Source organism: Phoenix dactylifera, chromosome 7, assembly GCF_009389715.1.
Source record: "Phoenix dactylifera cultivar Barhee BC4 chromosome 7, palm_55x_up_171113_PBpolish2nd_filt_p, whole genome shotgun sequence".
Classification (NCBI taxonomy): domain Eukaryota; kingdom Viridiplantae; phylum Streptophyta; class Magnoliopsida; order Arecales; family Arecaceae; genus Phoenix; species Phoenix dactylifera.
In genome coordinates, this window is record NC_052398.1 from 12338835 (window position 1) to 12359859 (window position 21025).

The 21025-nt window shown below is 35.5% G+C and overlaps 1 protein-coding gene across 1 annotated transcript; it reads left to right on the top strand.

Annotated features, from left to right (window-relative positions):
* The first annotated feature begins 1479 nt into the window (after window positions 1-1479).
* LOC103717164 (alcohol dehydrogenase) lies at window positions 1480-19860 on the top strand. The gene is made up of 8 exons (XM_008805452.4): window positions 1480-1830; window positions 4960-5095; window positions 5269-5338; window positions 5446-5539; window positions 8373-8586; window positions 10269-10410; window positions 14269-14439; window positions 19512-19860. Exons 1-8 carry the CDS (start codon window positions 1584-1586, stop codon window positions 19701-19703), a joined length of 1266 nt encoding a protein of 421 aa, XP_008803674.2. The 5' UTR covers window positions 1480-1583; the 3' UTR covers window positions 19704-19860.
* The last annotated feature ends 1165 nt before the right edge of the window (window positions 19861-21025 follow it).

Sequence of the window (21025 nt, forward strand, 5' to 3'; positions counted from 1 at the left end):
AATCAAGAAGTAGCAACTCTAGCACCACCCTTTAGAAGAATCAATACTCCAACCTCTATGAAATGCCAATGTAGTCACAACCTCTATGAAATCCATTTTAAACAAAATTGCCTATACTGTAATACATTTATTGCCAGATTTAATCAATACTAGCTATAGTTCAGTGTTCAAAAACCCCTCAAGGAAGCCCACCAGCAATAGAAAGTCCAACTAATACTTATGCAGAGAGCGTTGCATAAATGGAGGTTCCGCGTTTGGTTTTACTATTATGATTCATTTTAAATTACTGTCTTGCAAAGAAAGTTCTCAACGGACGCATCCCCATCAAATTCTGAATCCACCCTTTCTTTCTTTCTTTCTTTTTTTGATACATTGGCGGTTCACACCCGATGGGTCTAAATACAGCCAATAAAATCAGAAAACAAAATACTGCGTAAAAGCATTGGCACAACCGCGTAGTTTTCCAAAAAAAACTTTCAGAATGATGAGCCGCGAAAGAAGCAACCCAGTCTACAATATCGTTTGCCTCTCGATATACGTGTGTGACCTGATAGAAAAATCCACCCTTCAATTGCCTCTTTCATTCACGAGACAATATCATCAAACTAGTTTGTTTTCATTTCATACATAGTAATTCAAACAAGTATATAACCTACACAATGCATAAAGCAAAATCTTTTTTCTTTTTCCAACTATATCGATGGACAATATTATGATATAACAAATTATAATAAATAAAAATTTAATAATCAAATTTCTGTGGTACATTGTTTTTATGCTCTTATGCAACGAGGTATAATTTTGTAACACAAATTAAATGAAGGCATATAATAGAGAAAAAAAATACAATTCATCTGAAACTAAAAATCAAAGATTGAAGGCATATAATAGAGAAAAAAGAATACAATTTATTTGGAACTAAATTTAATATGCAATGGATTGGATTTGTTGCATTGAACCGGACATTAAATGGACATAATTTCTTAAATTTTAAGTTAATAAACTAGACCAGTTGATAATTTCTCAACTACTTGAATATAGATTTGACCGATCATAGAGATGAAAAAGTAGCATTTTTTGGAAAATAAAATTCTCATATTTAATGAAAAAGAAAAACTCATGAAAAATATAGAAAGCTACTTTTCTGATTACTAATTTGGTTCTCTTTCTTATCAAAAAATACTTTTAAGCCATCAAAATTTATGGATAAAATTTTTTATTTATTAAAAACACAATAAATACTTTATATAATTTTTTTAAAAAATAAATATTTAATTAAATTTAAGTTATTTTAAAATATATTATTTTTTTAATGATCAACTAAATATATCAAAAATATTATTTTAGAGAAAACCAAACGGATCCCTAGTTTTACGGTGATTTGCTGACTTCCATGTTTATCCATCTACGCGCCTGTTAATTATAAAATGAGCCCAAAACCGATTTCCGTCCTGGTGTCCCTGGAAGCGTCACGGGAGACCGCCCCAAACATATAAAATACTCTCAATCCTTTTTTTTGGTAAATAAAATACTCTTTCCTTCATTCAAATAAACCACCACCTTCTCTCCATCTCCGATCTCCCATGGCTTTCTTTTGTTCGGTCTCTCGCTCTCTCCTCCGGAGGCACCCCAAGCCCCACGCCTCTCTCTGGCGATCGCTTTCCGGCGCCGCCTCCAAGGAGGAGAGGGTCGACGTCGCCGGCTATAATGTCGCCGGCGGTCCGTCCTTCATGCGGGGAACCGTCTTCTGGGAGCCCAACCGGCCCCTCACCATCGAGGAGTTCCACATGCCCCGCCCCAAAGCCGGCGAGCTCCTCATCAAGACTAAAGGTCACGAATCCTTTTCTTTGAGTCATGTTCTTGTTTTTTTTTTCCCATGTTTATACTTCAATTCTGTTAATCTTATGTCCTAATTTATTGGATTCATCTCGGTTTTTAACTTGATAGCTGAATCACTTAATTGATTCCTATATTGACTGTTAGTAGTTGGTCTGTCATACCTTGTTTCAGGATCTGCTCACTTGCTGCTTATCCTTTTAACTTCACCGTAGATAACAACAGAGTAAGAGTCTTGCTCCCCTTTGTTCATCAAATGGTAACAAATCGAGTACCTTTTGAAGTAGAAGACCACCTTATATAAGGCAATGGCTTTCCGATGAAGCTAGGCCCAAGCTGTGGCTACTGGTACTGGTTCGAGTGGGATCTCGGATCTGGTGCTCTTTCTTTGGAGAATATAGTGGGCACATCTTTGATGGGAAGACTGGGGTTTGATGTGCCTGAAAGCCCTTGCCTTTTTTTGGGAGTTGATGCGTCGAGCAGGTTGGGATATTCCATTTAGGGAGGAGGGGACTCTGGATTTGTAATAATCATAGCCGGAATAGCTAGGAGTTAGGACTGTCAGTTTTTTTTTCTAATTATGTTGTGGCTCTACTTCTAATCCATCTTTCTATGGTTGACCAATCCTTTTACTGTTTTTACTTTTCTCTTACAAAGTTTACATTATAATAGTTATAATACGAGGGAAGGAAGAGACATCCCTTTTTCTTTTTCTCCTCGTTTTGTTCTTCTTCTTAAGCTTGTGTTACTAGCTCGTGCAGCGTGGGCCTAGCTTTCTTTCATTCAATCTTGTTATATTTGTGTTGTATGACTCCCCAAAGAGTTCACTATCCACTAAGACCCAATCTGGGTTGTCTTATGTGGCAGGATGCCAAAATCCCCCTCGAAAGGAATTTTACCAGAGTATTAGTTTTCATCCTTTAGCCACACACTACCTCAATAGGCACACGTGCTCTAGAGGTTCCTTAAAATCATACTCGAGCAGCTGCAACAATCTCCATCATTGCAAAAATTCCTTCAAGCTTTTGTGAAATCCTTTTTGCCAATCTCTGGAAGATCCTGGAGCTTTGTTGCACAATAGTGATGCTTAAGCAACACTTGCATTCCCTATCCATTGCTTAAAGATGGTCCCTGATTTGAAACTTCTTGTGCATTATGTCACTTCAAATATTGACCGGCGCAATCCAAGTGTTGTTTTTAAATAATTATTTTACAAAAACTTTTTTTAATGTTATTTAAATTCCAACTTGAAACCTTCATTAACTTTGTATGACCTAATTAGAACACTATGGAATACTATTATCCTTGGTAATATTATTTTTTTAGCCCAACCCTTGCTAATTTGTATTTGTGCTTTGAACTTTAAACGACAAAATACCTTTCCTTTAAGTATCCTTCCATGCTCGTTTTAATTCAAATATTGCTTTCTTCAAACCAATACATTGCCCTTCTGTTTTGTCTCTCATCACCAATATTCTGCCTAGATAACTTTATAATTCTACCATCTTCTTGTCACCCACAATAATCCTTTTCTTTATCTCCTGACACGCTTCATCCCACTTAACTTTTGCTGTGTATCCCTTATTTAGTGCTCTTCATCTCATAAACTATGTTCCCTATTAGAATATTCTTCTCGCCATAGGGCTTCTAAGGTTTCAAAACAAATCTTGTATGAAAACAATATTGAGATCAAGCAAAAGTGATTATGATGATATTGCTTAGAAATGATATTCTCCTAGTTATTAACAACCCCAAATTGTTCAGTACATTCCTTTTTTCACTAGCCATATGATTCTTGAAATTACAGTCAGTTATGGAGTCAATCAAGAGTTCTTTCAATTATTAATCAATTTTGCATTTTATTTGGGAATTACATATGACTTCTTCAAGGAATCTCTATGTTTATTCTATTTATTGTTTTTGGTGGTGGTAGTGTTGCTACTATTTATTATTCATTTATTCTTGCCTCTTTGATGCTTGTATTTATAATTTTTATCTATGTCAATAGCATTTTCAGCCTTTTTCTTTTCTTTTTTTTTGATTTTCCAAATTGTTTGAAATTCTTGATGAACTCTCTATGTTTTTATTTTTTGAATTCAAGATCCTTGCACCAAGCGCCAAGGTTCCTAATGCCAGAATTATTACGATGCAATTATTGAATAAACTAACAAAACATCTGTCACTATTTGTATCATTCATCCCTTCCACAAGAATAGTTTCCTGGTAAACTATCTTTTGCATGTAAACTTGCAATGGTAACAAAACTGCAAATTTAACCTTCAACTTTTGTGCTCCTTTTCAATATAATGGAGGGATGATTCTAGCTTTATGATGGCAATTGATTGTGTTGGTCTCAGTTTTAATTAGTTCTTTCCTTTTTTCACTAATTCACACTCTATCACCTTTGTTCATGTTGAATTAATATGCCACAAGAATTTGAATTTTTTCTATAATTCCATTGCTTAGAATCTAAAACTTGTTCCTTGAACATTATGTTGTTGATAAACAACACATGCCATCAGTATCCTTATCGTACTTAGCTAAAATTTATAAGAATAATATCATACATTTTCATATATGTTGTAGCAATGTGTTGTTATTTAATTTCTAATTATTTGATTTTCTCTAAATACTTATTTCTAAGGTTTTAAATCCTGTGGGATGGGGCTCTCCTAGTTTTCTTGTGGAACGGGATGTGCCGCCATCCTGCCCTATCTCGACACTCGGGATAGGGGATGTCCCAAGACATGCCAGTCGGGATGTTGGGACAAGGCGAGATAGTCCTATCCCGCAGTTGGGATGGTACCCTGTCCCGGTGTCCCAAGGGACATCTCGCCGATACTTGGTCTTAGGATCAAATGGTAAAGTAGGATCTGCAAATGCAGCTTGAGTAGTTGGAGTAAGTCTCATTTTTCATGTAGTTATACATTATTAAATTTGGCTTTGATGTTACCTGTCCCTGTAGGTGCATTCAATTTTCTTACTTCCTCGCATTTGAAGTTCATTTGCATGCTAACAAAGTTCCAGTTGGCAGTATTTGCTTCTGGGGATTCTTTATGATTGTATATTTTATTCTTAGTATCCTGCTATAGAATTGTATTTTACCTTCAATTTCCTTTTCAGCTTGTGGAGTCTGTCATTCTGATCTTCATGTCATGAAAGGTGAACTTCCCTTTTCAAGTCCTTGTGTTGTTGGTCATGAAATAACTGGAGAGGTTGTTGATCATGGTGCATACACAGATACTAGGGTTATAAAGAGGTATATGTACAAATCGGAAATTCTTGAATAATGACGACAATTGTTTTTCAAAAAATTTCATTTTAATTTATTTCTGTTTTTGAAACACTACCAGATATAACATTTGAAGTAGGTTAAAAAATTTGTCATTGCAGATGTAATTATTATCCAGCTTTTTTGGTATAAAATTTCAGGTTCCCTATTGGAAGTCATGTTGTTGGAGCATTTATAATGCCTTGTGGTAACTGCTTCTTCTGTGTGAAGGTAGATTTGTAGAGACATGATGCTTCTTTTTGGCTTTGCATATGTTAATTCATGAGTCATTAGGTTTCTACCCCTGAGTAAAATTTTTAATTTTATTCCACCAATAGGGTCAAGAAGATCTTTGTGAGGCTTTCTTTGCCTACAATCGTGCAAAGGGAACACTTTATGATGGCGAAACCCGACTATTTCTGCGCAGCAGTGGTATTAATCCATATTTAACTTCAATATCTTCCATATTTTATTATTGAAATTATTGCTTCTTTTGCTTTAAGCAAACAATTTACTATCTTCAAATTCTAGTCTTGTTGTTCTGACAATATTCTATATTTAGAGAAAGGCATGCTAAAAATTTGTCCATGAAGGTGCCTCTGGCAGAGTTCGTAAAGTTAGTAAAGGTCAAGTTCTAGCGGCCTGGGTTCGAGTCTCGCCATCACCATAATGAAAGTAGGTGGGATTTCGCATCTGCCTCTCCTAAGTGTCCCCCCATGATCCACCCTTTCTCAAACAAATTTGTTGAAAATTATGACCTATGACAACAAAAGGTCTCCAATAATGGATTAGGTGGGACTTGAAGGCCAAAATCAGTCAAAATATTTTTTTCGACTATCTGCAGCAAAGAAAAGAGTCTCTTTAAGAGAGTATATGCACACAAACAGAAATTGTGTATGATGTGAAATTAGATTGATGATAAATTCAGTTTCTTTTTTTTTGCTTTTTGCATTTGGGGTGGCGGTGGCGGTGGCGGAGGAGGGTTTGATAAATTCATTCTTGTGTATGGTTCTTTCTTACTGAAAATTGGATTATTTTCAGTAATTATAGCTGCTCTGTAATCATAATACAATTCAACAGTTTTTTCATTCTCAAGCTTCCTTTTGGTTAAATACGTTTCTTCGAGAAAAACTAGATATGACGCTGACCATAATGTTAAATTGGATTATTTTCAGTAATTATAGCTGCTCTGTAATCATAATACAATTCAACAGTTTTTTCATTCCCAAGCTTCCTTTTGGTTAAATATGTTTCTTTGAGAAAAACTAGATATGATGCTGGCCATAATGTTCACATAATGGATGTGTCCTTGCTTGATACCTTAATTTTATGCAAAACTTAGCTGCCACACTTATTTTTCTTTCTCTTCCATGTAACAATATTGCCTCCAATAATTTTACAATATCTGGTAGTTATCTCTGATCATTGATTTTTTAAACCAGCCTGCATTTGAACAAAGTCTCAGCTCAAAGATGATCATCCCTCTTACAGAATACCTTGGTCTAAACATCTTTTGATATATCAATGGATGCATGGCATTGCATCAAGTTGTGGCTCGCTTGGAGTTTATATAGATTGATTTGCAACAGACTGCAAATGAAATGTCAGGCCATATATTGTCCAACATATTTCCAAAGTTTCCCTTGGTCAAGGGTCATTGCGAGCCTTGATCTTAATGATGCTAATATAGTTGATATAGTGTTGTTTATCAATATTCTATGATTAGTTTCGGGTTCTTCATTGAAGAGGTTCTTATTTTTATAAGGGTCGTTTCTCACTTCATTTCTAATGTTTAGTATCGTCTGATCACTCATGACTGAGCTTATTTACCCTGGTTCCTTACTCGTCCTGTAATTACATATTCTGAACATTTTCCTCCGTGTTACATTGTGGTGCTATCAGATATAACATAATAAGATCAACTCTCTTTTTGGACTAACTTAATATTTTGCTTTCCCGTCTCTAGTTTACTAACTGCTCTGTGAACTTCTGCATGAATACTCTTGCTCTTTTTCCTTTTCTATTTGTTTGCTTAATTCTTCACCTTTATCTTCCGTTTTGACGAGACCACAGGTTTTCCTTTTTCTTCTCCTTTTCTTTTGTGCATGCATGTGTGCATGCACGTGCATGGAGGGCTAGAATTTAGATATATTTGCTGCATATAAGTTCTCTGTGATTGATACTCGTATACACCTTAGGCTTGTGTGTTACATATGAGTGTTGTATATGAGGGGTGAGTTTTTTGTATGTATCAGGCTATTTCTGTAACCAATAAATTAATGCATCTATTACGATCAATCCAACTCTCATCTCAATCATCAAATGTTATATCATTGCAGCAAAATCTTTGACAGTCGTGATGTCTTAAAGAAATATTATGCATTGCAACATCTCACATATATACTAGTTTGCTATCTTGCACTGTTAAACAGGAGATTACCAGGTAACCGGGATGAGAGAGAGAGAGAGAGATTTTGAATTAGTGGGTCTCACATTTGCGCTTCCCATAGGGAAAGGAGGGAAGAGGGACAACCTCTACTAATATTAAAGAAATAACAACTAACAGACTAAATTTTGATACTTAACTAGAAAGTTACAAGTGGCATACTCTAGAAACAATTTTAGGGAATGAAGAATTGTTGGGTCTTAAACTCAAAACATGGAATCTTTTTCTTCTTTTTTGCAAGAGAAAAAAGGAGAGGGATTCTTTCTCATATGGTCATCCCTCAGAGAGTCTGGTTTGGTTACTAACATGTAATTCACAGAATAGATGTAAAAATTATTGAACTATGAAATGGACGAAATAGAGTAAGCATGTGCAGTCTGACCTCCAAATTTTTAGATTTTGTGCAATGCTTATCGGAAGGGAAACAATAAATAGGAAATGGATAATCAGTATGAAGAATGCATAGAATTACTCAACAAAAGGAAAAGAAGGTGCCATTCAGAAATTGTAGTAACCTTTGACCTGAGAGGCACTAGGGGAGCAGTTGTCATGAGCTCAAAAATGTGGCTACAGCTGTTTTACTGCTGTCAGCTACAAAATATGTCCTGTCTTTTTTGATGAAGTTTGTTAAATAAGAATCCTTTCACCTTTCTAGCTGTCAGTCATCCCTTTTTAACCTCTATTAGTATGACTGGAAAATTTATTTCATATGGTTCCCCTATTGTGGAGTTACACTTTCTAAAATCCGTTTAATATTACTACCCTATTATTTAAGTATCCTTTACATTTTACTTAATTATTTTTTGTTGTATTACCTAGGAAAGCCGGTCTACATGTACAGTATGGGGGGACTTGCTGAATATTGTGTTGTACCAGCTAATGCATTGGCTGTTCTTCCTAACTCACTGCCGTACACCGAATCAGCAATTCTAGGATGTGCAGTCTTCACCGCCTATGGTGCCATGAGACATGCAGCTGAAATGCGAGCTGGTGATTCAATTGCTGTAATTGGAGTTGGTGGTGTTGGATCAAGGTGACGACCTTCATTTGGATTTGATTGCCAGCTTCTCCATTTTATCCACTATTTATATGCTATATTTTGCAGTTGTACATAATTCAGTGATATTCTGATGGAAAATTGGGAATTTGATTTAGAATGACTAAAGTCCTCCAACCTTTAATTTTTCTGACTCCCTGTAATTCAATCTATAAACATATAAATGTGGATCAAGAAAAGTTCCTGTTCAGTTTTCAGTACTGCATGATTTTGTATGGTTTCATTCTTAAATTTTATGCTAACAATTTATTGATCCATGGTTTAGAAAACAATGATTTCTACGTGACCTTTTAACGGAGTGGCTGAATTTATTTGCTCTGCTACAAGTTATCGGTTGTAACCAGTAATGTAAGTATTACTTTCAAATGCTAGGAATTAGTAGAAGTATGCAAGTGAACATGCTGTCTGCTTAATCTGTGAATATTGTGAATATTTTATTTCCTTTACATTACCATATGCGTAGTTCTGCATGTTTCCACAGATAGCATTGATTAGTGACTATGTTTTTGCTTGTTGCTCTCTTTCTCTATCAAATAAAAACTCTGTTCACTATGACCAGCGCATCATAGGGGTGAAAGTGGATGAGATAATATCCATCCGAATATGTTTTCGTATCCGAAACTATCTGGATATAGATAGAAATTTGAGCATCCGACTAATATCTGTATCTGTATCCATATCCGTCAAAGAAAATAGGTACGGACAACTATTTGATATGTATCCGAATATCCTATTTCATTTGTAACTCTATTTAATTTTATATAGCACTTTAAACTTTTAATAAAAATAAACGACCATATTAACATACTATTAATTTGATTTATTATCCCCTTAGTAATATTTTTGAATGAATAATTCAATATTGAAAGTGAAAGTCGACATTTTCCATGGTCATAAAGTTTAATTATCCGATTTATATCCGTATTTATATCCATACTTTCAATATATGATTTGTATCCATATCTGTTTAAAATAAATATGGATATAAATTTTTGCATTCGACTAACATCCGTATCCGTATTTGTATTCGTCAAACAAAATAAATATGGATATGGATATTACCAATATCTGATCCGTATTTGATCCGATTTCAGCCCTAGCGCGTCATATAAATTTTAAAACTAAACAATTCTTTATGAAGGAGAAGTTTGACTAGTTGATACATCAGTAAACATCTATAGCCATTGCATACACATTTATGCCTCCACGGAGGGTTTTGTAAGGCTTGTATTATTGAAGTATGTGTTCCAGAATAGAGATGAATAGTAAAGGGGAGTCAAAATATCTTATATTAGATATTGACTATATGGCTTTTAAATTCTGGCAATGATGTGATTATGCCTTTTCTTCTGGTAGGTTTTAATTGAAGTATTTGCATATGAATTGTAAATTGTAGGATTCATTATCACATAAAGTAGTACAAATTAGTAGTTGGAAACTTCTGCTTAGGGTGGCATACCAGCTTCGGAAACTCAACCCTGCTTTTGCTTCGTTGTTATGTCTTTGGTCTTTTTTTTTTTTTTTGAGAGACTGTTTCGTGCACCTACACCTGCACCTGAATCCACTTCCGCACTCGCTGCAAATAAGTTTTTATATTTATTTCCTATGATGATTTGAATTCATGTATTGCACCATTTTGATTTGACCACATACACCAGTTGTTTGCAGATCGCAAAGGCATTTGGGGCTGCAGAGATTATTGCAGTTGATGTTGTAGATGAAAAACTTCAAAGTGCAAGAATGCTTGGAGCAACACACACAATAAATGCATTGAAAGAAGATGCTGTCGACAAGATCAAGGTAAATTTCTCAATCTTTCATTCTTATCTTTTGTGGTTGAATATGAATGGATTCTTTGTCTCATGGTTGACATGTTATGGATACATAGTTTAATGAGAAAACTATCCAAGTTATGGGTTTGTTTTTGTTCTTTGTTCTTTTGTCTTACAATTAGATTTATTTGTATTGATAATAGAAACTAATCATGCATTTGTTAGGCTGCATTCATTAGATATTAGAAATGCTTTGAATTATCATCAAGTCACTCGTCAATTATCTCTTAGAGATGCTTGCTAGACAGAGTGATTAGTTAAAAATCTGTGTTAAATTACAGTAAGATAATCAAATCAATTTTCTAAGTTTTATACTACATATAGATAGGTTGATTATTATTCCTGTCAAGGTTTGCCGTACCGGTACCGAACCCCGTACCGGTGCCGCACTAGGATAGGCGTACTGAGTGTCGGTACCGTACGGTATGCGGTACGCCAGACGTACTGACATTGGCGTACCGATACCGGTACCCATCGGTACGGGTACGGTACGTCCGGTACCGACTGGTACCGACCGGTATAGCATACCATGATTCCTGTCAGGTTTCCACGGTTATTATATGGCATAGTAGAAGTGCGAAACCTTAGTTTATCCTCCTTGAGCTTTGATACTCCATGATAAGGCTTACAAAAGGAAGACACCAACATTTTTGTTCATAATATCTCCGCTCTCTAAAAGATGGGCTCATATTATTTTACAATTTTTTTCTTTGGTTCTTGTGATTATCTTTTCTGATATAGCACAAGCATCTGAGAGAGCCACATCTTTGATTCATCATGATCCACATATGCGAGTCACATGATATGAGTTTCTTTCCACATTTACCTACCCAGATAAGTTAAGAAGTGGAGTCAAGTAACACATACAAACTCTCAAACTCGATGCCTTCTTTCTCCGTTCGATGTAGCCATCAATGGATTCAATAAGCTCTTTTGTCACTCATAGTATAGTTCTATTATCCTTGCCATTCTTTCTCCACTTAGTTTTGTTGCCTGTGCACTTGATTAGACCATCAGCTGCTGCTGTTCATTTGCATATAATGTCTCTCTTCACTTCAGCTTTCTATCTGCTTGAATTAATCATTTGCACAAGCTGGACATGTATGTTCTTGGACTATCTGGTCAAACACTCGCAAACATGGTCAGATCTTCAGTAGCTTGTGCAACTCATTTGCTCCTCTCTCTCTCTACCTAATATCAGTCCTTAATAATATCGTTAGTTCCATGTATATAGTTCAGTCTTCCCACTTGATCCTAGCCATAAATACACTTGATCAGATTATTAGTTATGTGCGCTCTTTTGATGCAAGCCCTTTCTAGCCACTTTTATCACCATTGTCCACAATCCAATCATAAGTTGATGTGTTTGTCCACTTGACCTTAGCCATTCATGCAATTGATTATCTAATAATTAGACATATAATGTGATGCTAGTTTATTTTATATTGCGTATGCTCCTCTAGATGTAGAAATTTAACAGATGTTTGTTCTCTCTCTCTCTCTCTCTCTCTCTCTCTCTCTCATCAAACAAAGGGCTGTAGATGAGGGGGAAGCAGTTATTTGCACAGTCTAAGACTCAATGGATTTTTTGGTTGAAAACTTGAAATCTAGAACAATTGTTCTGCCTTCTTGATGGTTTTCAGAAGAAGTATGTATTCTGTTGATGGTGCAGGAGTCATCCAACACAAGGTTCACCAAACCGGTAATGGGACTTGTATATCAGCGACCGGCATAGGTATGGTATGAGTCTGTACCATGCTGTCCCAGGACGTACCAATTTTTTTTTTTTTTTGCTAAGTGAAGCCAGCAAATCATTTGTTAATTCTAATTTTTTTGCCGATTTCAAATTGAAATCTGTAAAAAAAAATTAGGATTCTCCTATTTCAAAACAAAACAAGTGCAACCCCCTACCGATGAGCCGAGAGGGCTTTTGAGCTCCCTCTCTCTCTCTCTCAGCCTCTCCTCACCCCCTTCCTCCCTCTCTCTCTCTCTCTCTCTTTCTTTCTCTCTCTTTCTCCCTCTCCTTCCGTTTCGAATCAGTTGACCGAACTGTGCTAGTAATCGACCAGTCTGGTTCAATACACCCCGAACTAGCTGGTTTGGCATGGTTTAGCAGACCTTGATCCAGCATTTTTGGCTTTTACTTTTTGTCATAAATGCATAATACTTGGGTACTTTGTCTTTCAGATTGGCAGGTAGTTGCAAGTGAGGGAAACATATTCAGGAAGCGGTACACAAGGTGAAAAAGTGTAACAACTTATGAAAAGCACATGCAATTTGTGCAATAGGAGATGTTCTTGTAAAAGTGAGAAACAAAAGGAAGTCATTTCCCAGTAAACTTGCAAATAAAGAAACAAGCCGTTCTTTAGGCATCTCATGCCTCTCTAAAGTTACCTGCACATTTCCCTTTGAATGCTTGTGATGCATGGGAGCACAGGACATATGCCTCCCAATATATGTATAAGTTGAAAATTTATGTCATCATAGATAACAAGCCTAATCTCATTAATTTGGATCAACCTTTTTCTCCCTACTATGAAATTGATCCTTATGCGTAGCTGGTTCCTCTTATGCAGAAAATAATCATCAGTCAATCCTCATCACTGTCCAAGCCTTCTTTAGTTTCTTCTGTCTCTATACTCAAATTTGTATTTAGGATCCCTTTCTCACTATGTCCTGCATCCTTCAAATATAAAATAGAAACTTGGGACTCACTTGATGTGAGCTTTAAATCCCAGAAAACATAATGCATTTCCTGCTGAATGGTTGTGTAGTGAGGAAACATTAAATTTCAAATCAGAAGAGATAGAAATTGGGTCATCTATTCCGACTTTGCTAGATGCCTGTTAACTTTTTGATGCAAAAATATAGTTTCTATGAAGTAGCTGATTTATAAACTCTCATGCTTGACCCAGGAACCGCTGTAGGGTTCTTGGTTTTCAAGAGAACCAGTTGTATTATCAAGATTTGTTGAAACAAGAGTGAGAAACAACCTATGTACACTGTTTAGGACATAAGAATGATGAAAGAACCACCCTATGGGTGTAATTTTATCACACTGTCTGAATCAGAGGGATTGATAATGGAAGCTGGGCTCTTTTTCTCTTCTTTTTTGTTTTTTCTTCATGCTTTTCTCTAGTTCCAATACATAGGTTCTTTATTGTTGACTGTGGCTGGTGCAGTATAAAGTAATGGCATTTCAATATTTGCCATTTCTTTGCTGTACTATTATGTTGGCTTAAAAATTTGACATCCCACCATGGAGAAGCGAAACTTGTTAGGATTTTATAAAGTTGACAGGCCTATCATTTATGAGGACATTGCCATTGTTTTCTGATTTAAGAGTGGACGTGATAATGCTCCATGAGGCCCATTCCCCACATCCCCCCCCCCCTCTGTCCCTTTGTTCTATTCTGGTGTTTCTAACTCTGCTACTTATGATTAAAGTTTTTTATTGTTCTGTATGCTATTACAAATGAGCACAGTCATCCCACTGACAATTTGTGTGGTGATTTCCACAAGCTAAGCAGCTTTAACATGTCATGCTGTGTTGAGTGCATATTGCAGGATGAAGAAAATGTAGATTTCTTTGGCATTGCTTGAAATTAAGGATGAGGAGAATATTCTTCAACGCAATAGTATATTTATCTTTATTAGTTTGAAAATGTTTCTTTTTGGGTCTTCAGGTATCAAAACTTTTTCAATCCAAAAAATATTTTTTAAAAATTTATGATGGTTGAGCTTTTTTCTCGCCATTTGCGCCAAGTGACTCCAGATAATTGGACATGAGCTTGCTAGCGATATGATTAATGGTAATTCTTGATAGGAAATCACTGGAGGAATGGGAGTGGATGTGGCGGTAGAAGCACTGGGAAAACCATTAACATTTGTGCAGTGCACTAAAAGTGTACGAGACGGAGGGAAAGCTGTTATGATAGGACTTGCTCCAACGAATGCCATGGGTGAGGTAGATATAACTCGTCTTGTCCGCAGACAGGTAAGTTGATGTTTACATATAACTAACTATCCAATTTTATTGTCTTTTTATTATCTTTCTTGTTGGATGAAAATGCCGATTGAATTTGCAGTTTGCTATATCTTTTTGTAACTACCAAAGTGAAAGTGATATGGTGAATACAATATTTTGCCATATGACAAAGAATACAGAAACTGCATAGCATGACTTGTATATAAAGATGGTTATATACCCTCAATGTTTTTCTACCCTTTCCCAGACATGGTGTGAAGCTTACACAAACTCCATTGTGGACAATTGAACGTTTTGTGGACTAAGACTTCACAAGGGAATGTGATTGTAGCCTTTACGCGAAAGAAGGATATGCCTCCTTTGTGCCCAGCGACTGTTGGATCATCCACTGCGCAGATCTCAAAGCATTCCGAACTCTGCCGTTCATCCACTTGTGCAGATCTCAAAGCGAGCAGTGGATGATCCAATGGTTGCTGGGAAGGAAGACGTATCCTTCTATCGTGCAAAGAATGCAACCATGATCCCCTCACAAGTAATTCCACAAAGCCTATATTTGAGGAAAATAACATTTTAACTTGATTAAAATGAGAAATGAAATGGCAATAGATTTCAATATTCTTCACATTTTTATGGAACTTTGGAAAAATAGCATCTTGACTTGATTGACATCATAAATGAAATAGCAACAAATCTCAATATTCTTCACATGTTTATGGATTTGAGGAAAATAGCATCTTAACTTGATTAAGATCATAAATGAAATGATAATAGATCTCAACATTCTTCACATGTTTATGGAATTTTGTTTTGTTGGTGCAGTCTTTATAATGAAATGGCTATCACAATTGGTACTGGTGGGTGTACCATTGTCAAACCCCTAATTTGTAGGATGATACTGAAGCCAAATAATGTTAGTAGGATGATATTTGAGTTTCATTTTGGATAGTGCTTGTAAATTTTCTTAACAATTCAAATGTGATTGGGATCATTACTAATGATTTTTTTTTCCATATAAAGAAGAAAGCTGTTACTGCAAATAGAATCATAGGGAATGTATCAAAAGAAAATGGGGAGAATATGAGCAAACATGGCATAGCCATGTCCACCATGCAAGAATCTTGTTGCTATCTATTCTGGCTAAACTTCTCAAATCGAACTTATGAGACTTGTACTCTTTCAACCAGTAGGATAAATAGAACTGATATGACCTTCCCTACATTTTTTGAAACCTGAAATGACATGATGAAACCAAATGAAATATTGATGTGGGCGAGAAAGGCTAAGAATTGGCTATGTCTGGATTTTGAAAATTTCAGTGAGACAAAAGACTTTCATACTGGACAAAGATCTTCTGTGCTCCTAGACAAAGCCATACACCATCAAATGATCTTAAAATCAAAGTTTTAAGTCCCGGCGGAACGGAAGGTATTCTGGCCGTCCTGTTCCGTTCCTGTGAGAAAATGAAACGGGTAGGATGGGGACTCTGAAACTCATCCATGTGGGCAAAAAGAAGAATAAAGCAAAGACAGAAAGGAAGGAAAGATGAAAAGGACAAGTGAAAGGAACGAAGAAAAAGGAAAGAAAGAAAGGGAAATAGAAGAAAAGGGAAAGAGAGGAAAAAAGAAGAAAAAGGAAAGAAAGAACCGAAGGGAGAAGAAAATGAATGAAAGGAAGGAAAGAAAAAAGGCAGGAAAGAGAGAAGAAGGAAAAGGAAGAAAAAGAAAGAAGTAAAGGAAGGGATAAGAAAAGAAAGAAGAAAAAGAAAAGAAGAAAAAGGAAAGAAAAGGAGGTAAGCAAAAAAGGGAGGAAAGAAGGAAGAAAGGAAGGAAAGAAAGAAAAGGAAAGGAAAGAAGAAGGGGAGAAAGATGGAGAGTACCTACGGGACTCTCGATTAGGACTGCCATCGGGACGAGGTGGGATAGCCGGGCATCCTGTTCTATGGAGAAACCGGGACACCTCCTTTCTATAGGATTGAAAACCTTGCTTAAAATCATCTGGTTCTTTGATTTTGTCAACCCATCTGCATGAGATAGGGGTCTTAATAGCTGGCAAAAATAGACTTTTATTTAAATTGAAGAGCACTTGGCTCCCAGCTAGCAACCTTTTGTAAGTAGGCATGCCAGTTAATCTTACAGCATACACAAGCTAGAGAATGAGAGTCAATGGTAGCAAGGATGTCTTTTGTAGATGGTGGTTGCCAAAAGAATGGTGATGATCAGAAGTGGGAGTCAGGGATGTGGAATTGTTAGCCTAGGCTTGAGATAATGAAGGTTGGAACTGAAGATTCCTACCTATGTCCACAATATAACAGCCTACTGCAAGCCATAATAGTAATGACAATGCCAGAGAAGGGTCAAAAGGCAGGAGAAAGTGCATAAGGTGATGGCTCACCTTAAAAAAAGCATATTAAGAAAAGTATCATTGCTACCAAAGTAATAATGGAGAGTGGCATGGGAATAAAGGAGGCCAAGTGACATAATAAGCAAGGTGCTATGATGCTTCATTCGCGAGTGCTTCAGCAGATAAGGTGACAAGAATGGCATTTTGTGTCCTAAACCCTTAAAGACAGCTGCTGGGCTATGACGAAGCCTTACGCAAATAAGGAGCAATAAGTTGCAATAAGCAATTAGACATATTGATCTAAGTTGGACCAACTATTGCCCACTTCTTGATAACTTGTCTTTTTGAAAAATTCTTCAACATAAGAATAGACATAAAACACAACAAAGCTTGGAAGAGGAAACAATATTTGTCACTTGCACTCAAAAAAAAAATCAACTATAGTATTTTCTCAGAACATTAAGAAGATTGGGATGAATTAAAACCATATACATGAAATGAAAGCACCCAAAAAAAAGCCCAGAATTGTTACCATGGACAGTTAGACACACAGGGAAGAAAAAAGAAAAGGCAAAAATAAATGAGCCTCTGCAATTGGTGATAAGTGTCCAAATAAATCAACCTATTCTGATTCAGCGTCATGTATTAAAGTTGCAAAAGATGGTTCAATATCAGGCCCAATTTGAGCTGTTCGGTGGTGCAAAATGCACACCTGTTCCTAGTACTTCCAAGAAAGTTTCAAGGCCTAGATAATTATGTGAGACCATTAATTACTTCAGCACTAGAAATGGCAAGCAATGAACATTTACATCTAAAACAAACTACGTTGGATAACCTAGAAGCATGTGCCTACGTGTTCTGTCCAGGTATCCAAATTGCAAAATTATCTATACCTAGCATCTACAAAAATAAGGTTCCTCAAAAGATCCTATTGTAATATGGGCTGCATGCTAGCTTGCAGACCTTTCTATAGCAATTTATTAATCAAAGGTTGTCATTCTTACGAATTCTGGATATATCAGATCTTTCCTGCTGAATGTGGGTTAACATTTTTCTGTTACTGTTTATTTAGGAATTCTTTTCCATTTCTGAAATTCTATGAAAGATCATATTCAAGAGCCTCAGTTGTTGCTTTATTCATATGCTGCTTGAGTCATATGCTACCTGTAGACTTCTCTCTGACTTGCTTTCATTTTGTTAGTTAACATCCTGAGTGTGTTGCTTTAAATTGTACTTGATGTGGTGAGAAGTCTTAGTGTATGACTAATTTTTAAAGCAAATTTTGTCATAATGAAACAACAATAATTCCCCACATATATTTTTCAAACATGAAAAAGGTAATGGGATAATATAATTATTTGGTAGAGTTATCTGTTTGTGTATACCTACACAAACACATATACATACATGTATATCCTTCAAAAGGGAGTTAACCATTTTAAAATACACACATACAAATAAACATACATACATATACACATACATAAATACATACAAACATATATATATATTTCAAAAAAGGAGTTAACAATTTTAAAATCAATGATAGGTCATTCAAATCGAACCATTGAACATAATCTATACTATAGAGAAATACCTAGAAATGAAAATTTATGACTTTTGGTGGTTTTTAACCTATCCATCTTTGGTACAAAGATGAAAGATATCAATTGTGCTATTGTGGTAAAATACATGATTGGGCACATAAACCAAAAACCCACATTATGAATCAAATCTACATATTAAAACATAGGTAGACATAAATTCACTGGGTTTTGATGATCATAGTAAAACATACTATTATGCTATTAATACTGTCAATTTTGATACTCAATGATTAGGTAAAAGATTATCAAAGAATATTTTATAGTATAGATCTTGTTTAATGTTTTGGATCTTGAATTTGGATGGTCCATCATTCGTTTTGAATTATTAGCTTCTTTTTAAAGGAGGCAACATAAAGTGTGTAGTCCAACTACATATATGTATATACACGTGTATATATATATATATATATATATATATATATATATATATATATATATATATATAAACATGGACATATCTACATGTATATATGTATACATATGTATAAAATACATACATGTATACATATATTTATAGAATTGGATTACACACTTTACATTAACTCCTTGAAAAAAGAGTTAATAATTCAAAATCAATGATGGACCATCCAACTTCAAAACTGAACTAGTAAACACGGTCTATACTACACAAAATTACTAGAAATAGAATTTTATGTATTTTGGTAGCCTCTAATCTAATCATCAAGTTGGTGTAAAAATAAATAGTTTTAATAGCATAATACTTTATTTTACTATAATCTAATGATCGATGCCTAGTGAATTTGAATTTGCTCATGTTTTAAGATGTGTAGATCATGATCTATCAAATGAATTTTCAATTTGTATGCCCTATCATATAGTTTACCATAGTAGTGCAATTGATACAGTTCGTTTTTTGCACTGACATGATGCATATACGAGAGACCATCAAAATATATGAATTTTGGTTTTAGGCTTTTTTTTTTTTGTGGCATGGATCATGTTCAATAGTTTGGTCTTCAATTTGGATGGTCTATCATTGATTTTGAATCGTTATCTCCTTTAAAATACGTAGTTATATATATATATATATATATATATATACAAAATTGTATTTTTTATGTTGATCAATTTCATTCACCTAAATCTGACACATTATCATGATTATTGGAGCAGGTTAAGATAATTGGTTCATATGGGGCGAGAGCAAGACAAGATCTTCCCCAACTGGTGAAGCTTGCAGAGACTGGCATTTTCAATCTCCAGAATACTGTATCAAGAAAATGCAAATTCGAGGAAGCAAATAGCGCATACGAGGATCTTGACCGTGGGAAAATTGTTGGACGAGCAGTGGTTGAGATCATGTAGTTGAAGATGCATAGGCAGTTTGGTTTTGGCATGACATTATCTTTTGCCTGGATAATTATCTGTCACAATTAGTATATGTCATCCTTGTTTTGATGTAAATCACTGTTTTTTTCCATGCGGACAATAAAACTAATAAAAAAATTAATTTTATTACATATTTTTTTAGCATGTTGGTTGCATTATATATTTTCTCAAAATCCTCCGTGCAGAAAACCAACAACTTGAGAAACCTAGGATTCTAGCCAAAAGAAGAAAAAAAAAACTTGAATTTTCATAACATATTGCTCTCTTTTTTGAATTCAGTTTCAATCTTTTTTGAATTCGGTTTCAAGCCTCCTACTTCCATGATATTATTTCTTACAACACAGGAAGCATGTAATTCAACTGTTTAGCACAAACACACAAGAATATTGTTGCATGTAATAGTTGTATGCATGACTATATTTCTTGACGTGTTGGAGGTAAACATTGTCAAGCTGGGGATTCATAGAAGAAAAGCCTCATAACCACGTCGGAAGCTTGCTTACATTTGTCCTTCCCAACATTTAGCGCTTATTGATGTCGATTGTGTATCCTGACAGAGCCGTGTAAGTTTTGATTCCAAATGGTGAGGCTTTTCCTGCTCTTGTACCAAGAATATGACGGTAGGAAGAATAAACTTGGGAAGAAAAGAGAAAGGGAAAGCAAGGAGATGGATTCCTCACCCTGTAGCTACAAGCTTTATTAACTCTGAAAAATCAGCAATAAAGTATCTTAAAGAACTTGGTAGAAGGCAATTTATAGAGCTAAGTAAGTTGAATTCTAACCTAGCCCTTAAATGAATTGCAAGTAAACCGTCACCCCGTCCCTCTCCTTTCCTCCTTTTCCATTAAGAAGAAAAGGTTATTCCAGTCACACTCCGCAAAACGCTCAGCACAAGCTACAGAGCCATCATCATACATGATGAAGCTCTGTAAGTTGGTGGGAGTCATGATCAATTGTACGCGAAGCCTTACTGGCCCCGCCCCCACCAGGTCATGATCCAGTTTTTCTCCCAAGAGGAAAAACGAGTATTATCTAAATAAGGAGAATATAAGTGACACAGATGGACTGGGACAAGCAGTACACCTGGTTGAAGCTGGACTTGCACTGCTAGGCCAGCTTGACTTTTTCATAGAGGAAGCTTTTGCAAATCTTACGCTTTGATCCTAAATTTACAAAATAAAATACTAGTTCTATTGCTTTAATGCATTCCTCTGATTTCCTAACTTCGAGCAAATACTTCTAAAGCTAAGTCATATTGAGGTTCCATTTTTACACAAACTTCAAAAAGTTACGATGCT